The following is a 25,690-nucleotide window of genomic DNA, read 5'->3' on the forward strand; positions in this document are numbered from 1 at the left end:
AGAATAAGGAAAGATAAGAAAACAAACAATTAGTTCTGTTTTTGTTTTCAGGATACTAATTTATTGTATGTGTTCCATTAGTAGCTTTCCTTTAGTTTTGGACATACCAATGTTGTCAGTATCGGTATCGGCTCTGAATCGTTTGGCCAGCAATTCAGGTGAATGGGCAGATTCTCAAGTAGGGATGGCAGTGGACCGGGGCGGGAGCAGGGGACAAGGTCTCCACCCCCGCCTTGTTTCAAAATCCGAACCTTCATCTCTGCTTCCATCCCCACGGGGATGGATTTTAACCTCCACCCCCGCCTCCCTCCCTGTTTCATGTCCTCCATCCCCAGTCCAAACGGGGGGTGAGGCAGGGCGAGGCCCCGTTTCTCTTTAGTCTATAGTCATCCCTTAAAGGATTGGGGACCGGGCATGGAGGGGCTAAGCAGGGATTGGGATGGGGATGGGGTGGGGAAAAGAGTAAGTCCATCCCCGTTTCAGGCCCTTCATCCTTGGTCCAAACGGGGCGAGGCGGGGTGGAGCCCTGTTGTCCCCCGGTCGACTGCCATCCCTATTCTCAAGTGAATCGTTTAAAAAAATAATTAAAAAATATTTTTTGTCAATCAGAACGGGATACATGTTAAAACTATTAAAATAATATTAAAATTTTAATTTTAAGCATTTTTTATATTTGTTAAAAATAAGTATTGATTTTCTGCCAATGCGACCGTTACTGGCTACATTGGGACATATTGTTTTATTCATAAGAGATTTGCTGACTGCAATTCAATAAGAAATTCCACAAATTTCAAAAAGATACATCAAGTGAAATATCAAGCAATCTTTTAAAAGTTTATTAGATTAATATATCTTAATTTTTCACATGCATCAAATGACAACATTATGAAATTCTGATGGCAATGCAGAAAACATAAAATGAATTATTCTCATCCTAATTCTTTATTATAATTGGTCTGGGCAAGCATGAGGATGTATTCAGAGGACCCGGAAGTCACGAGTTCCATTCCCGTGATATCAAACCTGCAATAGGCATGGAACAACACTATGAAGCCCATCCATTATAATTCAACAGCCAAACACATCTTAATCCTCGACCAAAGCATTTCAATTATTCCAAGCAATGTTGTCAGTATCGGTGCGTATTGGTAGAAAATATGTTAACTGGATCGGCTATTTTTTAATAAATATAAAAAAATACTTAAATTATTAATGGCTTTAACATGTGTCACATTCTGATTGACACGTAATATTTTTTGGCCGATTCAGAATTATTCACTTGAGTATCGGTATAGGCCGATTCACTTGAATCGCTGGCCAAACAATATAGGGCTGATACCGATACTGACAACATTGATTTCAAGTGCTTGTACATCATTTGATATTGCAACTGGTGAACACAAATTGAAACTACCGAAAATGGCTGTGATGTACGACAAAAATGATACGTTTCTCGAAATGCCCAACAATTTTTTAGATTCGCCCCATGTCCAAATTCTCAAATGCTTGAATTTTTTAGGATTTTTTTACCTTTCAAAGGAGCTAACCTCTTGAGGTTCGCGTGATATATCGGTACACTCTCTTAGTATCGTAAACTCTCACTAAAATGTAGATTCACACATTTTTTGCAGACCTCGCAAAGTTTGCATAACTAAATTTGTGAACCACATGTAATTGAAACCTATGTAACTTCGCAAATATCATAGTAAATTTGCATATATAGTACAACATTCGTAAGATATAGTAAGAATCTCCTTTCAGTAACAAATCCTCAAGAAAATCTGCAAATACATGATTATCTGTGCATATAACATGTTGCAAATTTGTGTGACATTCGCAATTTGAAATGACCATCGCAAATAAAAAACTAGCATGCAAATTTTCATAAATTTACATGCTTGTTGAATCATATATAAAGTCATTTTTGTTTTTTTTTTCTTTGTTTTTGGAAAGAACCCTAACCCTTTTTCCTCCCAAACCCTCAACATTTTCTCTCTCCCCTTACAAAGTTTCTCTTTTTTTTTTTATATTTTGATGAGGTTGCAGTATTCTTTTCATCAAATTTTATGGTTAGGTTGAAATATGAGTTTTATACAAACAATATAGATGTGCATATTATTTTATTTTATTTCAATTTTTTTTTATAAATATGAGTATTTAATATTCCCCATGCATATTTTTGTTTGGTTGTTATGAATGATTTTTGTATATATTTTTTGTATTTTATTTAATATTTGTTACCAAATTTATAGTTTAGGGTTTACTATGTTTAAGGTTTATATATTTACGTTTTAGATGATTTATGTTTGTTTGCTTATCTTTTAGTTAATATTCAGTGTTTTTGTGTTGGTATAATGGGGTTAGGGTTGACTGTGCATAAGCATTGAATTGGGTTAGGGGGTTATTGCGGGTAGTTGGTTTTTAAAGTTGTTGTTATAGGTAGTTATATGAATTGAATGTGTGAAGTATATATAGATGACATTTTATCAAATGCTATTTTTATTATATGAATGACATGTTGTGTGGTTGGTATAGACATTTAATGATGACTTCTAAAAGGGTTAAAATATACTATCGTAGCACCGTTCACCGTACTTGAAGATCTATAGTGGTCTCTGAAAATAATATCTATAAGGAATTTGTAGCTTTGATGTCTCGTAAAACTGGATATGTGAAAGAGTTAATCATCCTCTAGTATAATTGTTGTCTAAAATTAGATGGCCAACATATATGGATAGATGTTTTCGACGATGATAATGTAGAGTCAATGTTATTTAGTGGTGATGTTTACTTAGTTACTTGCAAAGTTAAAAAAGAAGTTGCTTTCAGAGTTAAAAAAAAAATTTAAAAGTGATGTACAAGAAGCAGTTGATGAATGGAATAATAGGAATCATGTGGAGAATGTATATTTATCTTAGGCACCATTTATTAAGCTCAATACTTTGATGAACATCCAACTTTCCTAAACAATAAACTATATTTATGTCCCAAACATTGAGCTCAGTCATGCAGAGGGCATGTAATTGCTCAAGCCAATTAGAGATATAGATGTTTGACATGCAGACAATAAAGAACTTGTACACAATTGATGTTGTATATAATTTGATGATCATTGTAGAGGATAAAGGATATGGACCCACATGAAAAACTAGTGTCAATGATCTTCATCACAGTAATATGGATAGCATCCAGCCTTTTTGGGCAAATTGCAAAGGTAGATACAAGTCGTTAGACTTTGTAATTTATGCTTGAAATGTAAGTGTGATGATGGATGTTATATTTTTATTGTTAATATTGAAAGTTAAAAATGCAAGAATATTGTATACATGAAAGCAAATGAAATAATATATATGATGAATTTTGATTTAGTTTGTGCAATATAACAATCAATTATTTGTAGTAGCGATGATGTAGATAGTAGATAATTATATGATATTGATGATGATGAATATACCATTTATATTGATCCAGAATCAGAAATGATAGAAGATGACCAAGACACTGATGACATGTGACAAATAATGGAAGAAGAAAATGATGCACAAATGGTAATTGGAAAGTTGAACCCTTGGTCTTTGTATATGCTATATGAACATTTGTTGGAAAGTAGAATTGCTTTATGTTTTTATACTAGTAAGACATGGTTGAACAAGTTCTCCTTCAATGGATTCTCATACAATAAAGAATAATTAAAAAATATTAAAGCGGATGCATCTCAGTTGTATGACGAGTTGTATAACGAAAACCTTAAATTTTGTGAATATTTCTAATGGCTAACAACAAGCTCAAATGATAAAAAAAAAGATTCGGCAAAATGTTTAATAATTTTCAGCACTATCGCAAGTTTTTAAAAGATCATGTAATAAGAAATAACTATAAAGCAAAATTCATGAAGTGCTGAAATAATAGAGTCACTATCGTATGCAGAGAAAGAACCTGCAAACTATGGTTGATTGCTTATGCAAGATTCATCGTACAAAGGCATACCACCGATCTTTTAAGTGAAGAAGTATGAAAATGAGCATATATGTGGTAGATCAATAGGCAACCGTATAATGAAAAAAATGTCTTCTAAGTGGATTTTAAGTGTTATTTATAAACACAAGCACGATAACTCAAAGATAACTCTAAGAGAAATCATAAATAACATCAGTCATGAGAAAGGTGTGAAACTTACTTACAAACAAGCATGACGTGGATGAGAACATGCAAGGTTGGAGTTGTATGGTTTATTTGAAGAGTTCATCAGGATGCTTCCCACATTTTTGGATCATTTGATGAAGGTTAACTGATGATCGCTAGGGTGTATTCACCCATATCAAAAAGATCGATTTAAGCACATGTTCTTATATTTTTGTATGTGCATCAATGAGTTTTTGAAAGTATATCATATAGGTCTTATGATAGATGCTACATTTCTAAAAGAAAGATACATTTGTATATTATTGTCGACCCATAGTACTGATCCTTGTGGTGAGATGTTTCTGATAACATTTACAGTTGTAGATAAGGAGTTGAAGGATTTATGGGCGTGGTTTTTGAAGCATGTGAATGAGGAGTTCATTATCTTTAATTAATATAAAAAGAGATTATAATTCATAATTATCTCAGATATGTAGTGATGAGACAAATAACAAAACACAAGGATATGTCATACAAGTTCAGTGTATGTGGTGAAGTTGGCTACAACAGACGAAAGCACGAATAATAGTATACTTGAGTACCTATGTTTTGCAAAATGTATATTTGTTAAAAGTTGTTTAATGAATTACTTATTTGTATTTATCTATTATTTTTTAATGAACTGCTTTATTGCCTTATGTCTTCTATTTATATCTTAGGTATTTTGCGATGAATACTTATACATATAAAAAAATATGGTAGCAAAAAGGAAACCACACCCCCACCCAACCCCTAAGCAAAAACCCAATTGTTGTGCCTGAGGTATAATGAATGTCCTAAATCATGTATATATAACCAGTGATACATACATGTATGTGTTTATATTTTTTTTCAATTGATGACGAGAACATGTTAATGAGAAAAAAAAGATGTACAACAATCAAAAGAGTCGAAATAACATGAATTTTATGAAAAAAATTATATTGGCAAGCGATCTAAGTATTATGTTTGCACATTAGTTTATTTGTTCCTTTGTTACGCTTTTATGCAGACTCATTTAAATATAACATGAATGTATCACATATTTTGATTATCTAGCATCTAGCAATATTCATATAAAGACTTCATGTGTAACACAACTAGGACATGACAATAGGAGCGATATTGTTGATGACTATTTACCTTATCTCGTGTTTCTCTGTGAGTCTCATGATAAACATTAGTTGTTCGACTGATAAAAACTAATTGATAAACATTAGTTGTTCACAACAAATGGTCAAAACTAACAGAATGCAAGATAGAGCTCATGGATGCTTGGAGACTAACAAATTGTTGTATCCTTTCTTTGAGTCTGATAAGGTATTCATTGGACAACCTTGAATACTTATAAAATATAAATTTCCACATACACAATAACCTTAAGCTAGATTTATGTTATAGATCTTAATTATTGTCAACTGGATCAACCAACATTGGATTCTTTGAGAAATAGATATGAATACGCTGGAGTTCAGGCTGCATAAATTCATGGGGTCCACAACTAATATAAATAAGAACATCAAATAAATAGTATGAAAACATAACTTATTCAATAATGTACTTATTGCTCTCTCAAACTCGATAGGTTTAATGTTATGTTGTAGGTTTATTTTTTAGGGTGGTTTGGCTACGACTATTACATTGATTAAATAACCTATCCCATAAAGGGGTTTTTCTCAATAGAAAAATGGATAATTACTTTATATATATTTGTGTCAAGCCTATTTCGTACTTCATAGTAGAAATGATCACTTAGTGTGTAATTTTTCTTCTTTGGCTATTTTTGTTGTGTTACAATACTACCAGATGATGTGAGTGGGGACCCCTTTGAGACAATATCCATAATTGTTATATTATAATAAATAAATTTAGAATTTTCTATAATAACAAAGTAAAGAATATAGATAAACAGGTAGTCAATAGAGATATGACATAGACTATTGAAAAAGAATTACAAAAAACAAACAAAATAGCCTATTGACAATGCAAAAACTCAAATAGTTAAGAAAAAAAGCAATCAATATTTCCTAATCATGTTTATAACTTTTTTAGGACCTTTTTACCCTTCGCATGAGCGAACCTCCTGAGGTTCATGCAATATATTGGTACGCTCTCCTAGTATCATAAACTCTCACTAAAATATAGATTCTCATGTTTTTTTGTGGACCTCATAAAGTTCGCATAACCAAATTTATGAACCTCACGTAACTAAAATCTGTGTAACTTCACAAGTACTATACTAAATTCGCATATATAGTGCAACATTCGAGAGATATCATGCAAACTTTCTTTCAGTAACTGATCCTCAAGGAGATATGCAAATATGTGGCAATCTGCGTATATAACATATTACAAAAATTTATGAAGTTCGCACTTTGAAATGATCATTGTAAATAAGGTACTAAATTTGCATATATATCACAACATTCGTGAGATACCATGCGAACCTTCTTTCAACAACTAATCCTCAAAGAAATCTATAAATATATGGTGTTCTGCGCATATAGCATATTGCGATTTTTTGTGAAGTTCACACTATGAAATTATCATCACAAATAAGGTACTAAGTTCACAAATAAGTCATTGAGAATATGATCTTTATATGCAGATTTGCTGACAAATTTGTGAATTTGACGAAACATCGCAAATATTGGGGATGCATATAATATGAATTTCCTTCTTGTTTGTGGATTTTTGTACAAGCATTAAATGTGACCCTTTGATTTTAAAAACTGAATGTCCACACCCAAGGCTATTTTTTTATAAACTAAGGTTTTTTGTGGTCTCCAACGTTCTTCTCTTAGCAAAAATTTCAAGCGACTTTTTTTGGTGATTCATCAATAAAACTTCATTGTTCAGTTTTTCAAAATCATTGACGGCGAGTTTTTTTAATTAGCACATTTTTAATGGTTGAAACAATTATCATTTTTTTAAACAAGGGCTTGAATCAATTATTTTTTTAAACATTGGCATGATTAGTTCTTTTGTGAAAAAATTGCATGGTTTTCAAGTTATCTTTGCATATTTAATAACCTATTCCATTTTTTCTTTAATTAAATTATTTGTGTGTGAGTGTTCGTTTGTCTAACTAGTTATCCTAAATCATTTGTTTCCTTAATGATTCATATGTTTATCCTTCAATTTGGTTGGCATTTGTGAATTTGAATGTGGGTTGGATTTAAAAAATTATGGCCATTTTGAAAAACATGTCATTTTTTGCTATACAGTAGGATCATTTTTCATTGAAACTATGCTCGCCACTAGGAAGAGATACTATTGATTGCCTGTAAGACATTAAGGGTACATTTTCTAAAACAATTACTATGAAAATCTAAATAGATTAGATGAAAATAGTTCATAGAGCTAGTTGAATTGAGCCCATATGTAGACGAAGATTCAATTTAACCCACCTGCATGTTGGGCTGGTAAATAAGCTGAATGAGCTGAGCTTAGAGCGTTTATGCGTGAGTCATTCTTATGGCAAGACAAGCTGAGTTTGAGTACATAATGAGTCTAATTTTAAACTAGCCAAATAAGATGTGGCTTTTTTTTAAAGGCAAGCTAGGGTTAGGCAGACTCCTACCAGTTATACAACAATACCATTAGGTTTTGAACCTGCAACGTCTCAACACAAGATGACATGCACTAGCTACTCTTATCAGACAAGCGGATCCCCATTGGTCGAATTTGAGTTGGCTTGTTTACATAAAAAGTACATTGTCTTAGAGCTAGAAGAAATAGGATTCCAAAAAATATATTGTTTCAAAGAAATAAGATTTTACCACAACCTTTTTTTTTGCAAACCAAATAGTTCAATCATATGTTTTGCATATACTATATAATGTAAAATATATCTAAAATATATATTTTTTAAATTAATGAGCTTATATGAGTCTAACCTAGCCGAGTACCTGTTGTCCATGTTTAGATTATCGAGACCATTTTACGACTTTAAAAGGTGCGCATTACAGCTGAACATGCGATGAATGATGAGTAGCTCGGCTTGTTTCCCACCCTTACCTGGATGGACATGCATACAATTCCTCTCATATTTGATCAATAGTCGTGGTCTAGAACATTGCTTTTAGCCTATCAATTATCATCTTTTTCTTCCTTTTCTTAACTCAGTTGTTCTCAGACTTTAAACATCCTTCCTCCTCGGTTATGATCATTCTTAACATTCATTCTTTTTCATTATCTGGGTCATTTTCCATGTCATCAACATCATTCATCATTATCATCTTTTAATATAAAATCATGAACACCACCTTTCCGTCTCTCTCTCTCTTTCTTTAGATGGTCGAAAGAAAAAAAAATAGAATAAAAAATTCAAATCACAGAACAGGTAAAGATGACTTAGAAAAACAAGGACCAAAGGCCATGGGGGCAGCCCTAGCTGAGGCAGACAAGTGAGATCCAACTTGTATGACAACCTTTTTGATATCCAATTACCCCTTGGTTGAAGGGTATAGCCAGGGATAGGGGGGCAAATTGGGGTGTGTGGGGGCAATTGAATCAGGTGCGCACAAATGCAATGTGCCGCTGCACCTGATCACCATCTATTTGTTGTTGAGCCCCACTCTGAAAAGCTGCAACTAAAGATGGAGGGTGATTAGGTGCAGTGGCATATTACATTTGTGCAATGTAATTGGGGTGTCTATGGGTTAGGTTTGGTTTGGACCCTGGTGAAACTAGACCTGGTCCTGATTTTCGAGTATGCCATTAGGCCCGGACTAGAGTATAACACCTAAGAAAATTTTATAATTATTTGATAAATAAAGATGAATTTTATGTTTGAAATTTAGTTTGAGTGAGAATTTAATTTGAATTTTAATTTGAGTTTGAATCTCAATTTGGTTTGATATTTATTTTAAAATTTAATTTTAGGGTTTGAATTCCAATTTGGATTTGAATTTAATATGGGATTAAATTTGAAGTTAATATGAATTGAAATTAGTAAATTTGACCCATAAGGTGGGATGATATCTTATGTGGGCCCCTCCTAGATCTTGGAATCCATTATGGAATAGACCCAATCTAGTCAAGTCAATCCTACTTTCCTAAATCCATAAGAGGTGGTAAGTCAAACTAGCTAATTAGTTTTCTTATTTTATTAAGTGACTAGCTAGCTAATGTAATTAATTATTTTTTTAATATTTAGGAGTCCTAATAAGCCTAGGATTTCATAAATTTACATGCAATATAAATGATATTTGAATTAGATAAGAGTTAGAGGGAGTTTTCTTATGAGATTAAGAAATATCACAAAGAAAATTATAAAATGAAGGCTTCTAACCCCTCCTATCACATGCCCCCATTGAATCCCCTCTCTCTTGCCTATTTTTATTCCCTACCTCTCTCTCTCTTCCTTCTGTCTTTCTTCTTCCGCCCACACGCCCCTCCTTAAAGAGGTGCTTTAAAGGCTGGTGTAGTTGCATCTTGGTAGTACATACGTAGAAGGATTTGGTTGGTTAACATGAATTCAGAGAGTTTTTTTGATATATTCGACGATTTTAAAGTAGGTACATCGTATGCTGTTTTGTGTATTTTGATTAGACCAGTTGTAAAAATAATTCTGGTTCTCTCAAATTGTGCACCCATAAATCCTATAAAAATATGAGGATATTTCATACATATGAAAGCAATCTCAGTTTAAATCCGGCCCAAATGAGTCATGGTTTGCGAGATACGATCTCTGCAAGTCGACATAGGAATTCTATCCTGACAGGGATTTTGTGAAGACAAAAAAACTTTGTAAAAATTGTATCTCTCAAGATATTCAAGATTTATGGATGAGATTTTTATGTGTTAGTTGTATATGGATGAAGACACAATAAAAATCTCGGAAGCTGATTCCTCATGGTTTGGAAATGAAAAATCAGAGAATTTGTTCCATAAACTATGATTTGATTAAACCTGTTTTGTCAAATAATATAAACAACATATATGATGTGATTTTTAGTTCTCTGTTGTTATTGAATTTAAGATTAGATTTTTTGGAACTTGAATCAGACATATCAAGTCACCCACTATAAAAAAATCAGCATTTAATTTATTATGTATGAATTATGACTAATTTTTCATTGGAAAGACTAAATTGAGCAAGAATGTTCTGGGAACAAAAAACAGTTTGTGCTTGTAGAATTTTTAATTATTAATCTATGATGAGTTAAAGTCAAGATTTTTTAAAAATCTTAGATTCAAAATCGCTGTAGTTGAATTATGACAAAATTTCTATGACTGAAAAAATTTGTTCTAACAGTCCTGAATTGAAAAATTGCGTTTGAATGCATATCATGGTTCCAAAAGTGAATCAGATAAACATGACTTGGTGTGAACACCCCAAATTTTTTAAAATTTTATAAAATTTCTTTTTTTGCCCTTGGCCTCCATTTTCTAAACAATTGAGTCAATTTCAATCTAAATTCCAGTTATTTTTCAAATTCATGAAAGGTCATCTGTTTTAAAAGCTGATTTAGTCTCAGTAATGAGGCACCCAAGATCATCCTTGAAAATCTGAATCCAAGATGGAATTAGATTTGAAATCTGGAATCCTAGATATATTCTAACCTATGTCTTTCTCACTGGCATAATGTATCATATGTATATCTCTACACTTGGTTCTAGAGGAGAACATTATGGACACATGACTTGTTGATGTACAATATATTGGTCTATTGAGGCTGGATAATTGTGTAATCACTTGTAAACAATTCTTGAATGCTATGCTATAATTTTCTATCATATAGTTATAATGGGTTACATAATATGTTAATGTACAACATGATATGTTGATATGTAGCATGTTGTTATGATATCCTATGAGACATGAAATGCATGTATGCACATGTGGATGCTCATGAATGAGCTTACTAATTAAAAAAATCAATATAGTATCATGAGTGCAATAATATGTTGTGTGGCATATGATAATAATATGTTGTAAGGCATGAAAAGCATGCATGCACACAGGATTGCTCATGAATGAGGAAGGGGTTGAAAAAAACTCATGGGGTGCTAAAGGTACACAAAGTTATAAAAAGAATATACATGCACACATAACATACAGATACTTCAGAGTGGATGAAGGGGCATAATTGCTCAAGGTCACCTGAGAGGGAATGTGGGGGTGCGTACCAAGAGCATACTAAATAGGTTATCAACATAAATGAGCTAATGAACTGTATAAATACCATAATGAGTAGTATGATGCTTTTGCCAGAAAGGAGATTTTGACAAGTTACCTCAGAGCAGATGCGGGGGTACTTGGCTATGTTTAAAAATTATCTCAGAGTGGATGCAGGGGTAACCGACCAGAAAATGGCCAAATATTGTATGATACATATGATAAAATGCAATAAATCTTACCTTTAATAAAGTGAAGCTAATAACCCATTTACTTTATGGCTTACCTTGGAGAGGGTAAGTGGTACAAAACTTCGTTGGACAATTATATGTTTGTGAGAGCAAGACGTCTCATTTGATCTCCAATATTCGGAGTTAGGGGGTCGAACTATTAATGTGTCCTATGTGATATACTCATGTCTTCTACAGAAGTTTAGGATGCATCATATTTTTATGCTGCCACTAGTGAGATTTATCTCAATTACAGACTGCGTACAATAAGACCGATTCGATGAGGCACTTGAGTCATTAAAATACATAACATAATAAACCCCTAAGTGGGCTCTCGGTCTCGATGTTTGGCTCTGTGATTGTCCACAGGGATACATATAAGAGATGAAAAAAAGCCTTGCACTTAAAGCACATTTATTCTGTGAAAACTTGTATTAAAAACATGCCTTAATAATTCAGATGAATAATCATGGTTATGCCATGTTTTGAAATATGATGCATACATTTAATTGTTATACCTATTCAGCTGAATGCATGAATTTCATAGTTATAGATATTCATTGGGATGCATTATGATATAATGTTGCATTACATATCTTCTAAAGAATGTATGTTCTCATGTATGCTTTGTTTTGTATATACACATGCATTGTTATTGTGTTTCTATTGAGACTTGATGAGTCTGACCCTATATCACAAATATACAAATAATAATTAAAGAGTTGGAGCGATGACAAGATGCTATGGTTGGTGCCGAGAACCAAATGCTTTGATCTGTGATTAATCTTAAATTGAAAGATTTATCAATTTGTGTGATGATTATTTAGAAACAATTCAGTTAATCGATAACTTATTTTAAATTGATTTATGAACTGTAATGTATCTTTTATGTTTTAGATTTGGATTCTTGAGTTGAAATCAAATTACGAGTTAGACTTGAACTTAAGTTTAATACGAAAATTAGATCAAATCTCATGTTGTGTTTAAATAATTGTAATCCACCCAAAATTCCAATCAAAACTAAAAAAAATATATTTTTGCTATATTTTTATTTTCTTGATAAAAGGTTCTTGTCCTTGGTTGTCTTCTTCTCGAACTTATTTCTAGTGGGCTAATATATACTAGCACTTGAGAACAAGTGTGCTCCCTAGTTAGGGATGTCAATGGGTCAGGTTTACCCATACCCGACCTGAACCAAACTCTATAGGGTTCAGGTATGTTGATAAATAAGAAGACCTTATTAAGACCTGAGTTCGAACTTGAAGGTCCGATTAATAAATGAACCCGGGTATAGTTTGTGAAATTTTATACTAGACCCGTACTTTACTCAAGTTTCAATTAAGACTCGCAAATTTTCAATGTAAAAATGATAAAAATTATGGTTTTATTGGGTATGGTTCAGGTCTGGTTCATGTAGTTCTTATCAGGTTCGGATATAGTTTTTCATATAGTGAACCTGATTAGATACGGGTTCAGACCCGATACCATACCCAAAAATGGGTCCAAGTCTGGTTCTACCTGTGTTCGAACCAAACCCGACCCATTGACATGCCTACCCCTAGTGCTTAGTTCAGTTGGAGCAAAGCCATAGATAACACCCTAGAAAAAAAATTACATACTGTCGGGTTAAAATTTTGGGGCATTACACTGAGTCTAATCGGACCCACCATAAGAGAAACCATTCCGGACCTAATAAGAACTACATGAACCAGACCCGGTAAAATAATATTTTTATCATTTTTACATTACAAATTTGTGAGTCTTAATCAAAACTCGGGTCGGGTCTAGCTCGGGTCTGTTATAAAATTTCACAAACTATACCTGGCTCCATGTATTAAACGGCCGGACCCGGGTCTTAATCAGGTTTTCTTATTTATCACCATACCTGGACCCTATAGGGTTTGGTACGGGTCGGGTCTGTATAAACCCGGCCCGTTGACACCCCTAATTGCACCTGATCGTGCCTCGTGTGTGGGTGTGTATGTGCGTGCACCAGATAAACTTGGTTAGGAGGTGGGAACACACGTTCTCCTTTTCCCACAATCTGGCAATAATGATGTCAGGACCAAGGACACATTTGAAAGCGAGGAAATTTTCATAAGAAAAGAAATTTTTCATATAAGATTTTTTCTTCATGAAAAATATTCTCTTGGTTGTGTGATCCGAGAAAATCAGGTTGAAAAAATGTCAGAATGTTTTGATTAAAGTAAGGGCTGCCTTCAAAACTGAATTTTTTTTACAGGAAAATTTTCTCAATATCCTGAAATGGAGAAAATTTCTCAATGTCCTGAAGTAGAGAATTTTTTCCTATCAAAATAAGGGCAAAATAGAATTTTGCTTTTCAAAAATTTTAAATTGTTTGGAACTAATGTAATAGTTGCCCATTTTTCTTTTCTACTTCATTTTTTTTTACCATTTTCTCTCTCAACCACACTCGCAATGTAATTGCATAAAATAATGTTTTGACATGTTGCTGGGTCTCTAAAACAGGCTAAGAAACAATCACCTTTTGAGAGGCTCAGAGCCCACTCACTGCCAGACAGGTCACACATTTTTTGTGTGCAGTACCATCGTACCTGATTGGTTGGTTAAAGATTTAGCATGAGCCATGCACTTATTTATTAGATCTAGTCATTTAGGCCTCATTGATCACACGAGCCAAAACCTGGGTTAGCACAAACCCCGGTTTTGCTTAAAATCTAAGTTTTGGTAGACCAAGTTCACTCATACCTGGCTTAAAAATCTGTTTAGATAACCAAACCCCAGTAGCTACTTTTTTTTTTTTTTTCCTGGGCCATTTTCCCGCCACTAATAGTCAGAAGTCAAGTGATTGCACTAGTGCTGTTCATGTTTAACGGCACCACCCTATTGCTTTTCTGGCAGCCAGAAAATAATGATAGGAAAAAGAACTCTAAAAACATTTGGCTGTTTTTCAAAAACAACCAGGTTAGTGATTTCCATTACTATCTGAAACTTTTTTTTTTGGAATGACGAGGAACCCTCGCTGAGAGCTGGGTCACTTAATAGGCCGAACTTTCTTTTTATAGTCCAAGGAAAAAACCCCATCACAGACCGCACATTGGCTGACCTCAGATTGTTAAAAAACCCTTGAAGTCCTCCCCTGCTCACCGAGGAGTACACCAAGCTTCGACCTTATGGAAAGGAAGGTAACCCGTAGGTTTCGAACTTGTGACTTCCCGTTAACTTGGTGACATTCACAAGTTGCCCCTACCAGATGAGCAAAGCCCTTGTGGGCGAACTTGACTACTGTAAAACTGTCCAATAAGGCAAACAGCTAACTCGGTCTGGGTTTGGTATAAGGCTTGGTATAAAGTTTTCTTCCATATCCAATTCCGATCTGGAGACATCTGAATATATAGGATTCAGCATCGGTTGCTTCCAATCTATGTACATCCCTAAGAAGATATATGCTTGAACATTGGTACTTATTCAAAGGAAGGGTTAAGCCAAATTTGACCAAGTGGGTGAATCTGGGCAGGCCGCGGCTTTGCGTTTTTACTTGACCGCTAAGGGAAGGCCTTGGAGAATATGCAGACCACCGAAATTGTCGAACTCATCCTTTTAAGATTCAGATCTCATCTCTGTCCTGCAACTGCAACCTTTTTATTTTATTAGAATAAGTGCCCCTTTTATCCTCAATAACACATCATCTTTTTGCTCTTTTCGGTGTTCATGTTTTTCTTCCTTTTTCATCTTTTCGTTTTCCTAAACAGCCCACAATCTTAAAACCTCTTAATCTCCATGAAGAAGTAGGCATGAAAGTAACAAGAATTGATCGTCATCATTCCAAGCTTATCTTTACTCATACATATATATATATATATATATATATATATATATATATATATATATATATATATATATATATATATATATATATATATATATATATATATATATATTAGAGACTGTGGGGGCACACATTGTAGTTACTGTTTTATCTGAAGGGCTATTTTGGCCATGATGGACTTCAACTTGGTCATCACCTTTTGCTTTTTCACTCTGCTCCTTTTAAAAAGAAAAACAAATACTTACAGAACTTTGCTAGATTCTTCTCTCACCCTCTCAAGTCGGCATTGAAAAGCAAATGGGATTTTGCTCATGGACAACAGTTCACCTTCCTTTATCTCTCCTTTTCCACCCTTGCTTACGCTTTAAGTTCAGGCTTTACCCTGCTTTACTTTCTTCTTGGATTCCTCCGATTTCTGCCTGTAGATGGAGTCTGCAAACCCCATGCCCGAAGAAAATACGCAGAAAAATCAGTTGGGCATCCTCAAAACAAGAAATCTCAACCAAATGATTCTAATAGTCAAACACATCGTTTGGTACTACATGCTGCTTTCTGCTCTTGGAATCTGTTGTTCAGGTTAGTGCTGCTCAGCTAGAAGCTTATTCTTACTTGGCCATAGTTGTTTGTTTATGCAGGTTTTGTAACTAGTGTTTGTTTTGATCAGTAGATTATATGTATTGTTTTCACTAGGTTGAGACAGTATAGTCTGAAACCTGACAGACTGCAGTAGGATTGTAGGAAACAGATGCTTCTGCTTAGGCATATCACCAGATCATCATGATACCACAAAGCTCTGAGAAATTCGCCTGAGGAACCTCCAACTGGCATCTGTGTTACTGGATGGTGGCTGCCTTAGCTTATAATCATCTAGTTTTCTTCATTCCTGATGGTTATTCGTGAATGGTGGTAACCAAAGTTCAAACTTATGCACAGTATGCAGGATATTATGATATACCTGGTCCTACACCCATTCAAGTAAACTGTGTTCCATTCCAACAGGTTGACCAACCAAAACCCAAGTGTCTCAGCACCAAAGTTCACGCCAGCTTGGGTGGATTTTGCTCCATGCAAGAATCTCTGTTGGAACCTAAGAAATCACTCATGGATTAGTGTCTGACCAACACAAAGTTCTAGTGTTTTTTCAGGTTAGCAAATATTAGTAAATTATGAATTGACGAACACATTAGAAGAAACTATCTTCTAAGAGCACAAGTCATCATCATCATTGACACTTATTTACTATTCAGAGTGATAAACTGTAGCTTTGTGAGAAACACCTCTAGACTTGTAATATTTCTTTCATAGCTAATCATTCGTCTCTTGAATTTCAGGAACTCAGGTGGGCTTCTCATATGATGCTACAAGTATGTCTTCATCACCCAGAAAAATCATAGACTTCTTGAGTATAAGTGCAATAATCCCCTCCCAAGTTGCTATATTTGCCGCAAACCAAAGTGTTCTGAGTTCACTATGTGGAAGGGATACAACTGTGCTATATATAGCAGCAGATGGGGAAATGGAAACGCTTCAAAAGTCAAAAGCTTCAACCATTTCATGGGTTAAAAGCCAAGTATTCAGTTCTTCCTCATGCACAAACAGGAGTTTCATAGTGTTGAATGGGGCTGTAGCATCTAAAAGACACCTTTCCATTCTTTTATCCTCCCTAAATTCGCTCCGGTCAGCCCTAGCTGTTCTCAAACTTGATAACCATGTGAAGGTCTCTGTTTCATTAAAGTTTCCCTTCTGGAAAAGTGCATTTGAAGAACCACAGAATAGTTTCACAAGGAAACTGCATTTATTAATTGATCATATTAGAAGATCAGGCTCATTCATCATAATTAATGCTCATATTGATGGAGAACTGAGTTTGGGAGATCGATTTATTCGATCCTTTGTTGAAATCATCAACAATATCACATGTGCCCTTCCCTATGATGATCTCTCTCTGCTGATTAATGTTCAAAGTGATGCTGACCCAAGCACCATAGAACTTTCTCAATTCACCAAAAAAGTGATGCAGCTCTTGGAGGATCAGCACCAGACTATGCCAAAGGTTCTTGAATTGTTTGCAGAAATTTCCTTGATGGAAGATTTTGAACAGAAAGAATTGACCAGGGAGCATGAACAGATATTCCCCTCTGCACACAGAGAACTGAATCAGAAACTAGTCCTTCCCAACACCACAACTCAGCTAGATGTGACCAATGTTCCTCCTGTCTTCAATCCTGTAGCACCAATAACCAATCCAGTGACAACACCTGTCACAGTTCCTGCAACCAATCCTGTAACCGTCACTGCAACAAATCCAGTGACTAACCCTGTTACTGTGCCCTCTACAATCCCAATAACCAATCCTGTGACTACGCCCAGTACCGTCCCTGTGGTGGCACCAATAACAAATCCAGTCACTACACCAGCTACCATGCCCATCACAAATCCAGTAACAACACCTGCAACAACTCCATTGACAACACCTATAACAACTCCAATAACCAGTCCTGCCACAACACCAGTTACTATTCCAGTTGTAACACCAACCACTCCTTCAACGACTCCAGTAACAATATCACCAATAGTTTCAGGGCAGACTTGGTGCATAGCAAGGAAAGGCTCCTTGAACACAGTCCTGCAAGTTGCGTTGGATTATGCATGTGGTATTGGAGGTGCAGATTGCTTGGCGATCCAACAAAATAGTGTTTGCTACAATCCAAACACACTTGAGAGTCATGCATCATATGCATTCAACAGCTATTACCGCAAAAATCCCGTTCCAACCAGCTGCACTTTTGGAGGAGCTGCTGTAATTGTCAATACTGATCCAAGTAAGTTCCAAGAATGCATGCTTCATCTTATGCCATTATGGATAACATACTTCTCATACTGCTGCATGCAATGATACAAAAGGCTACAAAGTTTCTTCTCCTCAATTAGTAAGAGATACTTGAAATTTCATTTCTAAGGTTGAAATAATATCAGAAAATCCTTCAATGAATTATGATGCGTTCAAATGAGAACCTTGGTCCATATCAACTCAAAACACGTGCAGTTTTCCCAAATACAAACTGGACTGATGCCAAACAAAAGCACTTCTTGAATATACGATTATTTACCAATTTAATAGCAATCTCCTTATGTGATGCATTTCACTTAGCAGAAAACCTCTAAAGATTTTGTACTGGCTTCTTTGTGAGTTGTACTTTCTCTGATTGTCATTGTTTTTTTAAATTCATCAGGTTCAGGATCATGTATCTATCCATCTTCCAGGTACCGTACTTATGATAAACGATAAATATTACACTTAGTTCAAAGCTACTTCTTTCTAATTACTCAACTGTAATCATGCTTGCAGCTCCAGCTCCACTGTGCTGAACACAAGCAACCCAATTGGTTCTACAGTCTTTGGAGCACAACCTCCTATTCCAAGCAGGGCTATGTCCAAGATGGTGTACATGTCGTCCTCATGTAGCTCGCTTTTGGTAATAGTATTCTTCACCATCAGTAAGCACCTCTAAGCATCATCTCACATCAGGGTGGTGCAAACCAACAAAGATGTTGGTCAGGTTCCATGCCATACAGTTGTTCATATAATTATGTAGAACAGTAGAAGAAATACTGCTTGCTACAAGTTTATAGTTGTCCAGTCAACAGCTCTTCTCTGTTTTATATCTTCTCAAGAGAACTACGCACATCACAGTCATCACTAGCTGACACAAAATTTATTCTAACCTGTTGCAACACAGCAATTGAAAACATGGAAACTCATTATAGTGCCAAGAGAATGTCAACCGGGTAAAACTTTCAAAGATCACTTGTAGGTAAGAGGTGGAAAGTGTCCAGAGGAAACTTCAGAATGTGTCGATAGCAGTTTCTGAGCTTGAATTGCTTAGAATATCCAATATCAACTGTAGCTCCTTTAAAATCACAGCCGTATGGACTAATAGAAGGAAGATTAAAAATCACATGCAAAGTTCAAGAATTGAAACTAACAAGCACAAAAGTGAAACTGAAGCGGTCAAAAAAGTCAAGCTTCACTTAGATGCTAGCATGATAATGCATAATACATGTGCTTTCAGCACCATTGTTCCTATCATCCTATGAAAAGATAGGGCTACTTTACAGTCTTAGCTATGAAAGGTTCCTGGTTGTACATGATTGATTACTTTATAGGCAACAGAAGAGAGGAATTTGTGTATTAGTATCTACAAAGCTGAATAACTTATCTTTGGCATTGAGAAAAAGAAAAAAGTATGAAGACATGGAATCCTATCAATTTGCAAAGACCACCAAAACTATCATTGTCATGGAGACAATGATCTTGAACCCAGAGCTTTCCCAGAAGTTCGGCTTATCATCACCCCCAGCTCCATGTTGCTTTGTAACCAACTGCTCCTTGAGTTCCTTCAAAGTTTTGTCTCTTCTTTCTTCCATCTGACATGCAGATAATACCAATTTAACATCGACAAGAAGCATAAGTAAAAGAACTTCATAAACATAATTAAAAACAAAAACTAAGACAAATTTTAAAGAATATTACTGGAAGCCAGTTAATGGTTTGCAACAATTGACAGAGATGCCCAGCAGTCCCTTTCCAAGCATTCAGGAGCATATGACCGTTATGTTATGATTACCATTCACCTATGTTACACTGGCACTTCACTTAGCACATGCCTTGTTAACATGAACTCAAGTGCTAACATATCATGTTACTTCATAGACATGGTTTAACATATGCGAGACGTCCACCACATATACTAACTTCACCTCTGTCAATGTTATTGTTTCATTATTTTGTTGTTGTTTGATGTTTTTCCTTCTATAATTTGCAACTTACCTACATTTTCACTAAATAAACCTTGAGTCTTACCTGGTAACTTGCAGGAATTTGGAACCTTTAACACTATAGTATTATGTAATAATCAAAATAAATTATATAAGAACATATCCTCAACTACTTTTCATAAAATTACTAAGGTCATTCACCTATTGTATATATTCCAATGTCAAAGTTTGTGTCCATATGAAAAAGGTATTCATTCTCATCCAACATCACAAGAGACCTTTTCACGTTGTCATTGCATAACAAAAACATAAACATATCAACTACAACCATGGAAACAAATTTGCAACATATGGTACGAATAAGCTAGTTTGTATCTCAGTATCAAGCTTAAAATTGATTATAGATGGTACAATAAGTGCTTTTCAAGATAAAGGCCACATACACACAGATACAATGTGGTTGAAAACTCTGGTTGCATCAAGAAAGCCAAATAAATACAATAATCAGAGAATAAACTGCTAACAATGTAAAAATAAAACATATAAATACTTTTTAAATTACTAAATTCTTATATCTTTTGCATTATAAATAAAGATTTAGTGTTTTATTTTTTATTTGTGCCCACTTGGTGCCATGCTAGCACCTAAGTTATGTAGGCATTGTGTGTGTGTAGAGAGAGAGAGAGAGAGAGAGAGAGAGAGAGAGAGAGAGAGAGAGAGAGAGAGAGAGCAACAATCAGCAAGAAACACTAGCACATGAAAGTACCAGCATCAATTATGGGTACAGTATGCATTTTGAAGCACCAATTTTATATCGCTTAGTATCTTCTATTTAATGTATAAAGCATCCAATATGTATGTGCACCTAATAGCACCAAAACTCAGCACCTAGAAGTAGTTACTGTGTGTTTTCAATAATCCATGTCATTTTGTGTATGGCACCTAATAGCACCAAAACTTCGCACCTAGAAGTAGCTGCTGCACATTTTCATGCATCCATGTCATTTTCTTTATCAAAATGATTCATTTAATGGAAATGGAAAGTAAATGCTTAAGAGAAGTCCGAATGCAAGAATTCTTCGGTTGAAGACACGGAAACAATTGACATGCATCAACAAAAAATGACAGGAAAATGATTCTGAACCCTGGAGCATAATGGAAGCTCAATGTAAGCAAAACAGAAGCATGAAGAATGTGTTACAAGGAGCAAAATGAAAGCACTCCTTTAAAAGTGAGAGAAGCATGCTTCCTGTAAATCTTGTGCTTCCTGTGATGCCTCAGAAGCATTATGAATACTGCTTCAGAATGCACTTTCTGAAAGCACAATACTCCATACTTAAAAACTGTGGTTTGGGCCCAATAGGCACTTCTGGCGACTTGGATCTCAAATGAAGACTGAGTAGTGAGAGTCATAGTAACAAGGCAACAAAAAAGGAAGAAATGGACAGATAAAACTAAAGCATAATTATTTCTTTTGTCAATACTACATGACTTAGTTTGTTGCATCTTTCAGTCATCAAGAGTCTCTTCACGAATAGTAGTAGGCTTCCGCCCTAAAGGTGGAATCGAAAGAAAGAACTTCCCTTCTTTTTCAAAAAAACATATTTACAAAATTTCAAAATGATACTCCTTGCAAGCTGAATTTCCTCATTTGTTAACTTTTTTTGTATTACATGCAGCTATAGACAACAAGTTACCGTGGTTTATATTCTTTAGAGTTGTCACCATGAGACCCCTACTACATAAAAAAAGACTCATTAATACAAAGAAGCCTTTTGATGATTATCACAGCTTTAGAAAAATATAAATAAAAAAAAATCATTGTTAAGGTCCAACAAAAACATTAATACCTAAAGTCCTTACGTAATATTTTGTTTCCTTGAGAGTATTATGCCTCAACACAATATTATAAAACAATTTAGAAGGAACATATCATGACATTTTCAAATATCACCACTAAGAAAACCATAATGATGTAAAAGTATCAATATCACAATATTATCATAGCATTTCCATGTTAACCTTCGTTTTTTTCAATATTATTAACATACCAGTAATAGCATTATCAGTAGGCAGCTAATTACCACCCTGTTACAATACTAATCATGATAATGATGAAAAGTTGAAAACTGTCAACTTATTTCCTTAAATTCATAGAATGAGACAACTAGGCCCGGCCACCCAATCAAGTCTCACAATTGAGCTAAGTTGTGTACAGAGCTATGGAAATCATGGTGTATTAGTTACTTTCATAAAATGTTATAACTTAAACTTTATTTGAAATCAAGCATTGCACTAGAGCCTGTCCAAAAGGGCAAGCACTAAATCTACTAGAGAAAAGAAAAAAGATAAGCCTTAAACAAAGAAAGATTCTAGTACAATCAAGTTCACTGCCTAAATAGCTTCTTGAGAGAATAAAATAAGCTCCTCTTGCATGTATTGGTCTAAAGGATGAAATAGAAAATGAGATAAGACAAGCACAAAAACAAAAATTTAGGTTGGCAACCATTTAGCCAATTTGAACTGATTGAACTATGATCTCCAATCATCATCAAAATAAAGACCAAAATCACACCGAAGCACCAAATAGTCATGATGAATGTGAGATTTAGGTCACAGGAGGATGGCTTCTTGAAGCATCCATAACCAACAAGAGAACAGATTACAACAGTTCAAATGAATGATCAATATCACAAGAAAGCACATATGGTTGAAACAAAAGACAAAAAGAAAAAGGAAGAGAAGTATACCCTTTGAAGCTTCCGAGTGTGGGATCGGGCTTCTTGCAAACAAAATTCCAGTTTCAAGATCCTTTTCTTCAGCTCCTGATCAGCTCTCCGGCGTTTCTCTAACTATTCCAGAAAATGAATCCATTCAATTTAGAAAGTAAATTGCTAAAAGGCTCAAACTATGAAACTCTAATGATCAAGGTCTTTAGTTTTTGGCAAAGATTATTTATCATGAGCATACCTGTGATTCCAGCTCCTGTGATTTCAGCTTCCAGTGAGCTGACATGATCCTGATCTCATCCCGAAGATTAGCAATTTCTTCATCCTTTGCATTTAAATGTTTGGAAATATTCTGGAAATGCTTGGGGGAGATCTCATCCAAAATCTTCCTCAACTCAGGATCCTTGGTAGCTCCAGATTTGGCAACCGCATGCTTAATATCTTGCTCAATTCTAAAGACTTCATCTTTCAGCTGCTTCTGAGAAACCTCCCTTTCTTGAACAACCTTCTGCAAGTGATCTAATTGTTCACCAAGCTTACTCACTCTATCCTCATGATCTTTCAAACAATTGTTTTTATCATCTAGTTCTTTCAGCAGGGTCAGACACTGTAGCTGTGCTGATTGAACTGATGCTGCACTGGCATCTGCAGTTGCTTGGGTCATTGAAAGCTGTGATCTCAAATTCTCCAACTCCTTAAGATACTGGTTTTCATTATATAAAGTTTGATTTAGTAAAAATACAGTGTGTTTAGCATTGAACAAGAAACATTAAATTGTAAGACACCTGATAGCAGGTTCCCAGGATCTCAAGGGGCCTGAATAGGTCACAGTAAATTATCCAGAAAAATGCATCAGAAACCACAAACTATTATGCTTCATTTTTACCAGTGCCACAAGCATAAACTTGGCATCACAGTGAAACGATCAGGGCAACACCAAAAGTTTATACTTGGCTCACAGTAAAATCAATCAGGGCCATGATAACAAAAAATTTACTAGTATCATACAAGAGCTTCACGTCAGACAAAACAAACCTAAACACAACTTTCTCATCAAACCATACACATTTAGATTTTCAGAAACATAGCCAAAGATACTGTGATAACAAACATATATACATTTTCTTTCCCTCTTTAACTAACAGATTGCAACATGCACTCCAATGACTGAATATGTATTCGCATAACCTTCATGAAACAATGGTAACATGCATGAGAAGTCACTTTTTTGTACAAATAGCTTATTCTTGTAGGATATTTGATTCGTCAGTCTTTTTCTTTTTTTATTTGCACGAATATCTTCCCTTTGTAGGATATTTGATTAGTCAATCTTTTGTTTTTCATTTTCACCCTCCTCATGTGCATGCTACAACACATCGAAAAAATAAAATAAATAAAAATAAAAACTCATCTTCGTTCATTAAACTGTTTTCAATAGGAAACAATTATGCATCTGGAGACTTAGGTTTGCACCAGTACAAAAGTTTTAAGAAGGAACTGCAAGCAAAAGTCGTAGGCATCAGACCCTAAGACAGAAAACCATGGATTCCCAATACACATTTCATGGTGCTACTACAATCCTCAGGGTCCAACCCATATTGCCCCAAGACCAACTGCTCAATGATATGCATAAACCACTCATTTTTGCATGTGATAAGCGAAACATCACCCTTGAAAATCCTAAGCATGTTTTCAGAAGAGGACCAACAAAGGGGTTAAAGAAGAGGCAGAAAGGGTGAATAATTGCGAGTTGGCCCAGACACCAGAAGGTTTAATTCAAACACCTACTGGCACATATCAAAAGCTTGGCTTCCTAAAGGGAAGCACAGACAGTACTCTAGGAAGGCCAAAACAACTACCCAGTTCAACCCTACCATGTATGGTAACAGGCAAACCCAAGCATGCACTTAAAAAGCACTTGCCCATCCAAATAATCAATCAACCGTTCAACCTCACCTTTTGTGCACTAGATGTAGAGGTCTGCAACTGCTCATTCCTCTCCTCTAAGTTTTTCTCCAATCGATGAATTTCCTCTTCCATATCTCTGGCTTTTGTCTCTGCAACCTGGGGAGTTAAAAAAAAGTCACTCGAGGAACAACAATTATATTCCCAAAGAAGAAAATTCAGAGACCAGGAAGATGGAGGTACCTGTCTCGTCCGTGCTTCTCTAGCAAACAACTCTTCTTGAGATGTCATCCGGCCGCGAACTTCTTTCAGCTCGGCCGCGAGCGAGACGACATCACGAGCCATTCGTCTAAAGCTCTGTTTCTTCTCACGGAGATCCTTCAAGAGAGGGTCCAACTCCCTCCCTTGTGCCATCTGCACATCACCCATCTGAAAATTATCAAAGCCGATGTATCCTCAACGTGTCCTTCCCCCAAAGCACTGCACCAGAATCAACGGGGAAGGCTCAGGGCTTCCTCAAACAGAAAATCGTCGAAACCACTCTAACTAAAGAGGCCAAAGAGACAGGTCCCCCAACATAAGCGGTCCTCAAATAATTGGTACCCGTTGAACGTCTAAATAAAACAAGGATTCTTTTTTCTGCAATCAAAAGTGAAACATGGGAATAGAGTCAACACTACACTTTGAAGGTCCCATGTAAAAATCAAACGTAACGGCCATAATCCTGTACTAAAGAACAAGGGATACTGGCCCGTTGGCGCTTTATTAACTCCAGTAAAAGGGAATCCCGTTTTCAGCACCCACCAAGTTATTCATTTCCAAACAGAAAAGGGAAGTCAGAAACATTAGGAAAGAGACCCCACTCACTGAAGTGAATGCCTGAAACAAACCCATCTGAAAGAGAAGGCAAATCTGTCTACAAGAATGCCAGACAGCCACAAGTTTGAAA

The 25,690-nt window shown here is 35.2% G+C and overlaps 2 protein-coding genes across 2 annotated transcripts; one reads left to right on the forward strand and one right to left on the reverse strand.

Annotated features, from left to right (window-relative positions):
• The first annotated feature begins 17,362 nt into the window (after positions 1-17,362).
• Positions 17,363-19,017, forward strand: LOC149820949 (uncharacterized). Its single transcript, XM_089982465.1, has 3 exons — positions 17,363-18,150; positions 18,562-18,592; positions 18,678-19,017. Exons 1-3 carry the CDS (start codon positions 17,373-17,375, stop codon positions 18,838-18,840), a joined length of 972 nt encoding a protein of 323 aa, XP_089838591.1. The 5' UTR covers positions 17,363-17,372; the 3' UTR covers positions 18,841-19,017.
• A 315-nt stretch (positions 19,018-19,332) lies between these two features.
• LOC149820950 (nuclear envelope-associated protein 2-like) lies at positions 19,333-25,223 on the reverse strand. Its single transcript, XM_089982464.1, has 5 exons — positions 24,985-25,223; positions 24,793-24,900; positions 23,078-23,539; positions 22,858-22,959; positions 19,333-19,756 (listed from the first exon to the last, which is right to left on the reverse strand). Exons 1-5 carry the CDS (start codon positions 25,168-25,170, stop codon positions 19,595-19,597), a joined length of 1,020 nt encoding a protein of 339 aa, XP_089838590.1. The 5' UTR covers positions 25,171-25,223; the 3' UTR covers positions 19,333-19,594.
• Between the last annotated feature and the right edge of the window lie 467 nt (positions 25,224-25,690).

This window comes from Nuphar pumila, chromosome 12 (assembly GCF_984573655.1).
Source record: "Nuphar pumila chromosome 12, dmNupPumi1.hap1.1, whole genome shotgun sequence".
Lineage (NCBI taxonomy): Eukaryota > Viridiplantae > Streptophyta > Magnoliopsida > Nymphaeales > Nymphaeaceae > Nuphar > Nuphar pumila.

Coding starts and splice junctions, on each gene's coding strand:
- LOC149820949 (XM_089982465.1), top strand. CDS start 17,373: ATGCCAAAGGTTCTTGAATTGTTTGCAGAAATTTCCTTGATGGAAGAT. Junction 18,151..18,561: donor AATTGTCAATACTGATCCAA/GTAAGTTCCAAG, acceptor TAAATTCATCAG/GTTCAGGATCATGTATCTAT. Junction 18,593..18,677: donor TGTATCTATCCATCTTCCAG/GTACCGTACTTA, acceptor TCATGCTTGCAG/CTCCAGCTCCACTGTGCTGA.
- LOC149820950 (XM_089982464.1), bottom strand. CDS start 25,170: ATGGGTGATGTGCAGATGGCACAAGGGAGGGAGTTGGACCCTCTCTTG. Junction 24,901..24,984: donor GAGAAGCACGGACGAGACAG/GTACCTCCATCT, acceptor TTAACTCCCCAG/GTTGCAGAGACAAAAGCCAG. Junction 23,540..24,792: donor CTACATCTAGTGCACAAAAG/GTGAGGTTGAAC, acceptor AATGAAAACCAG/TATCTTAAGGAGTTGGAGAA.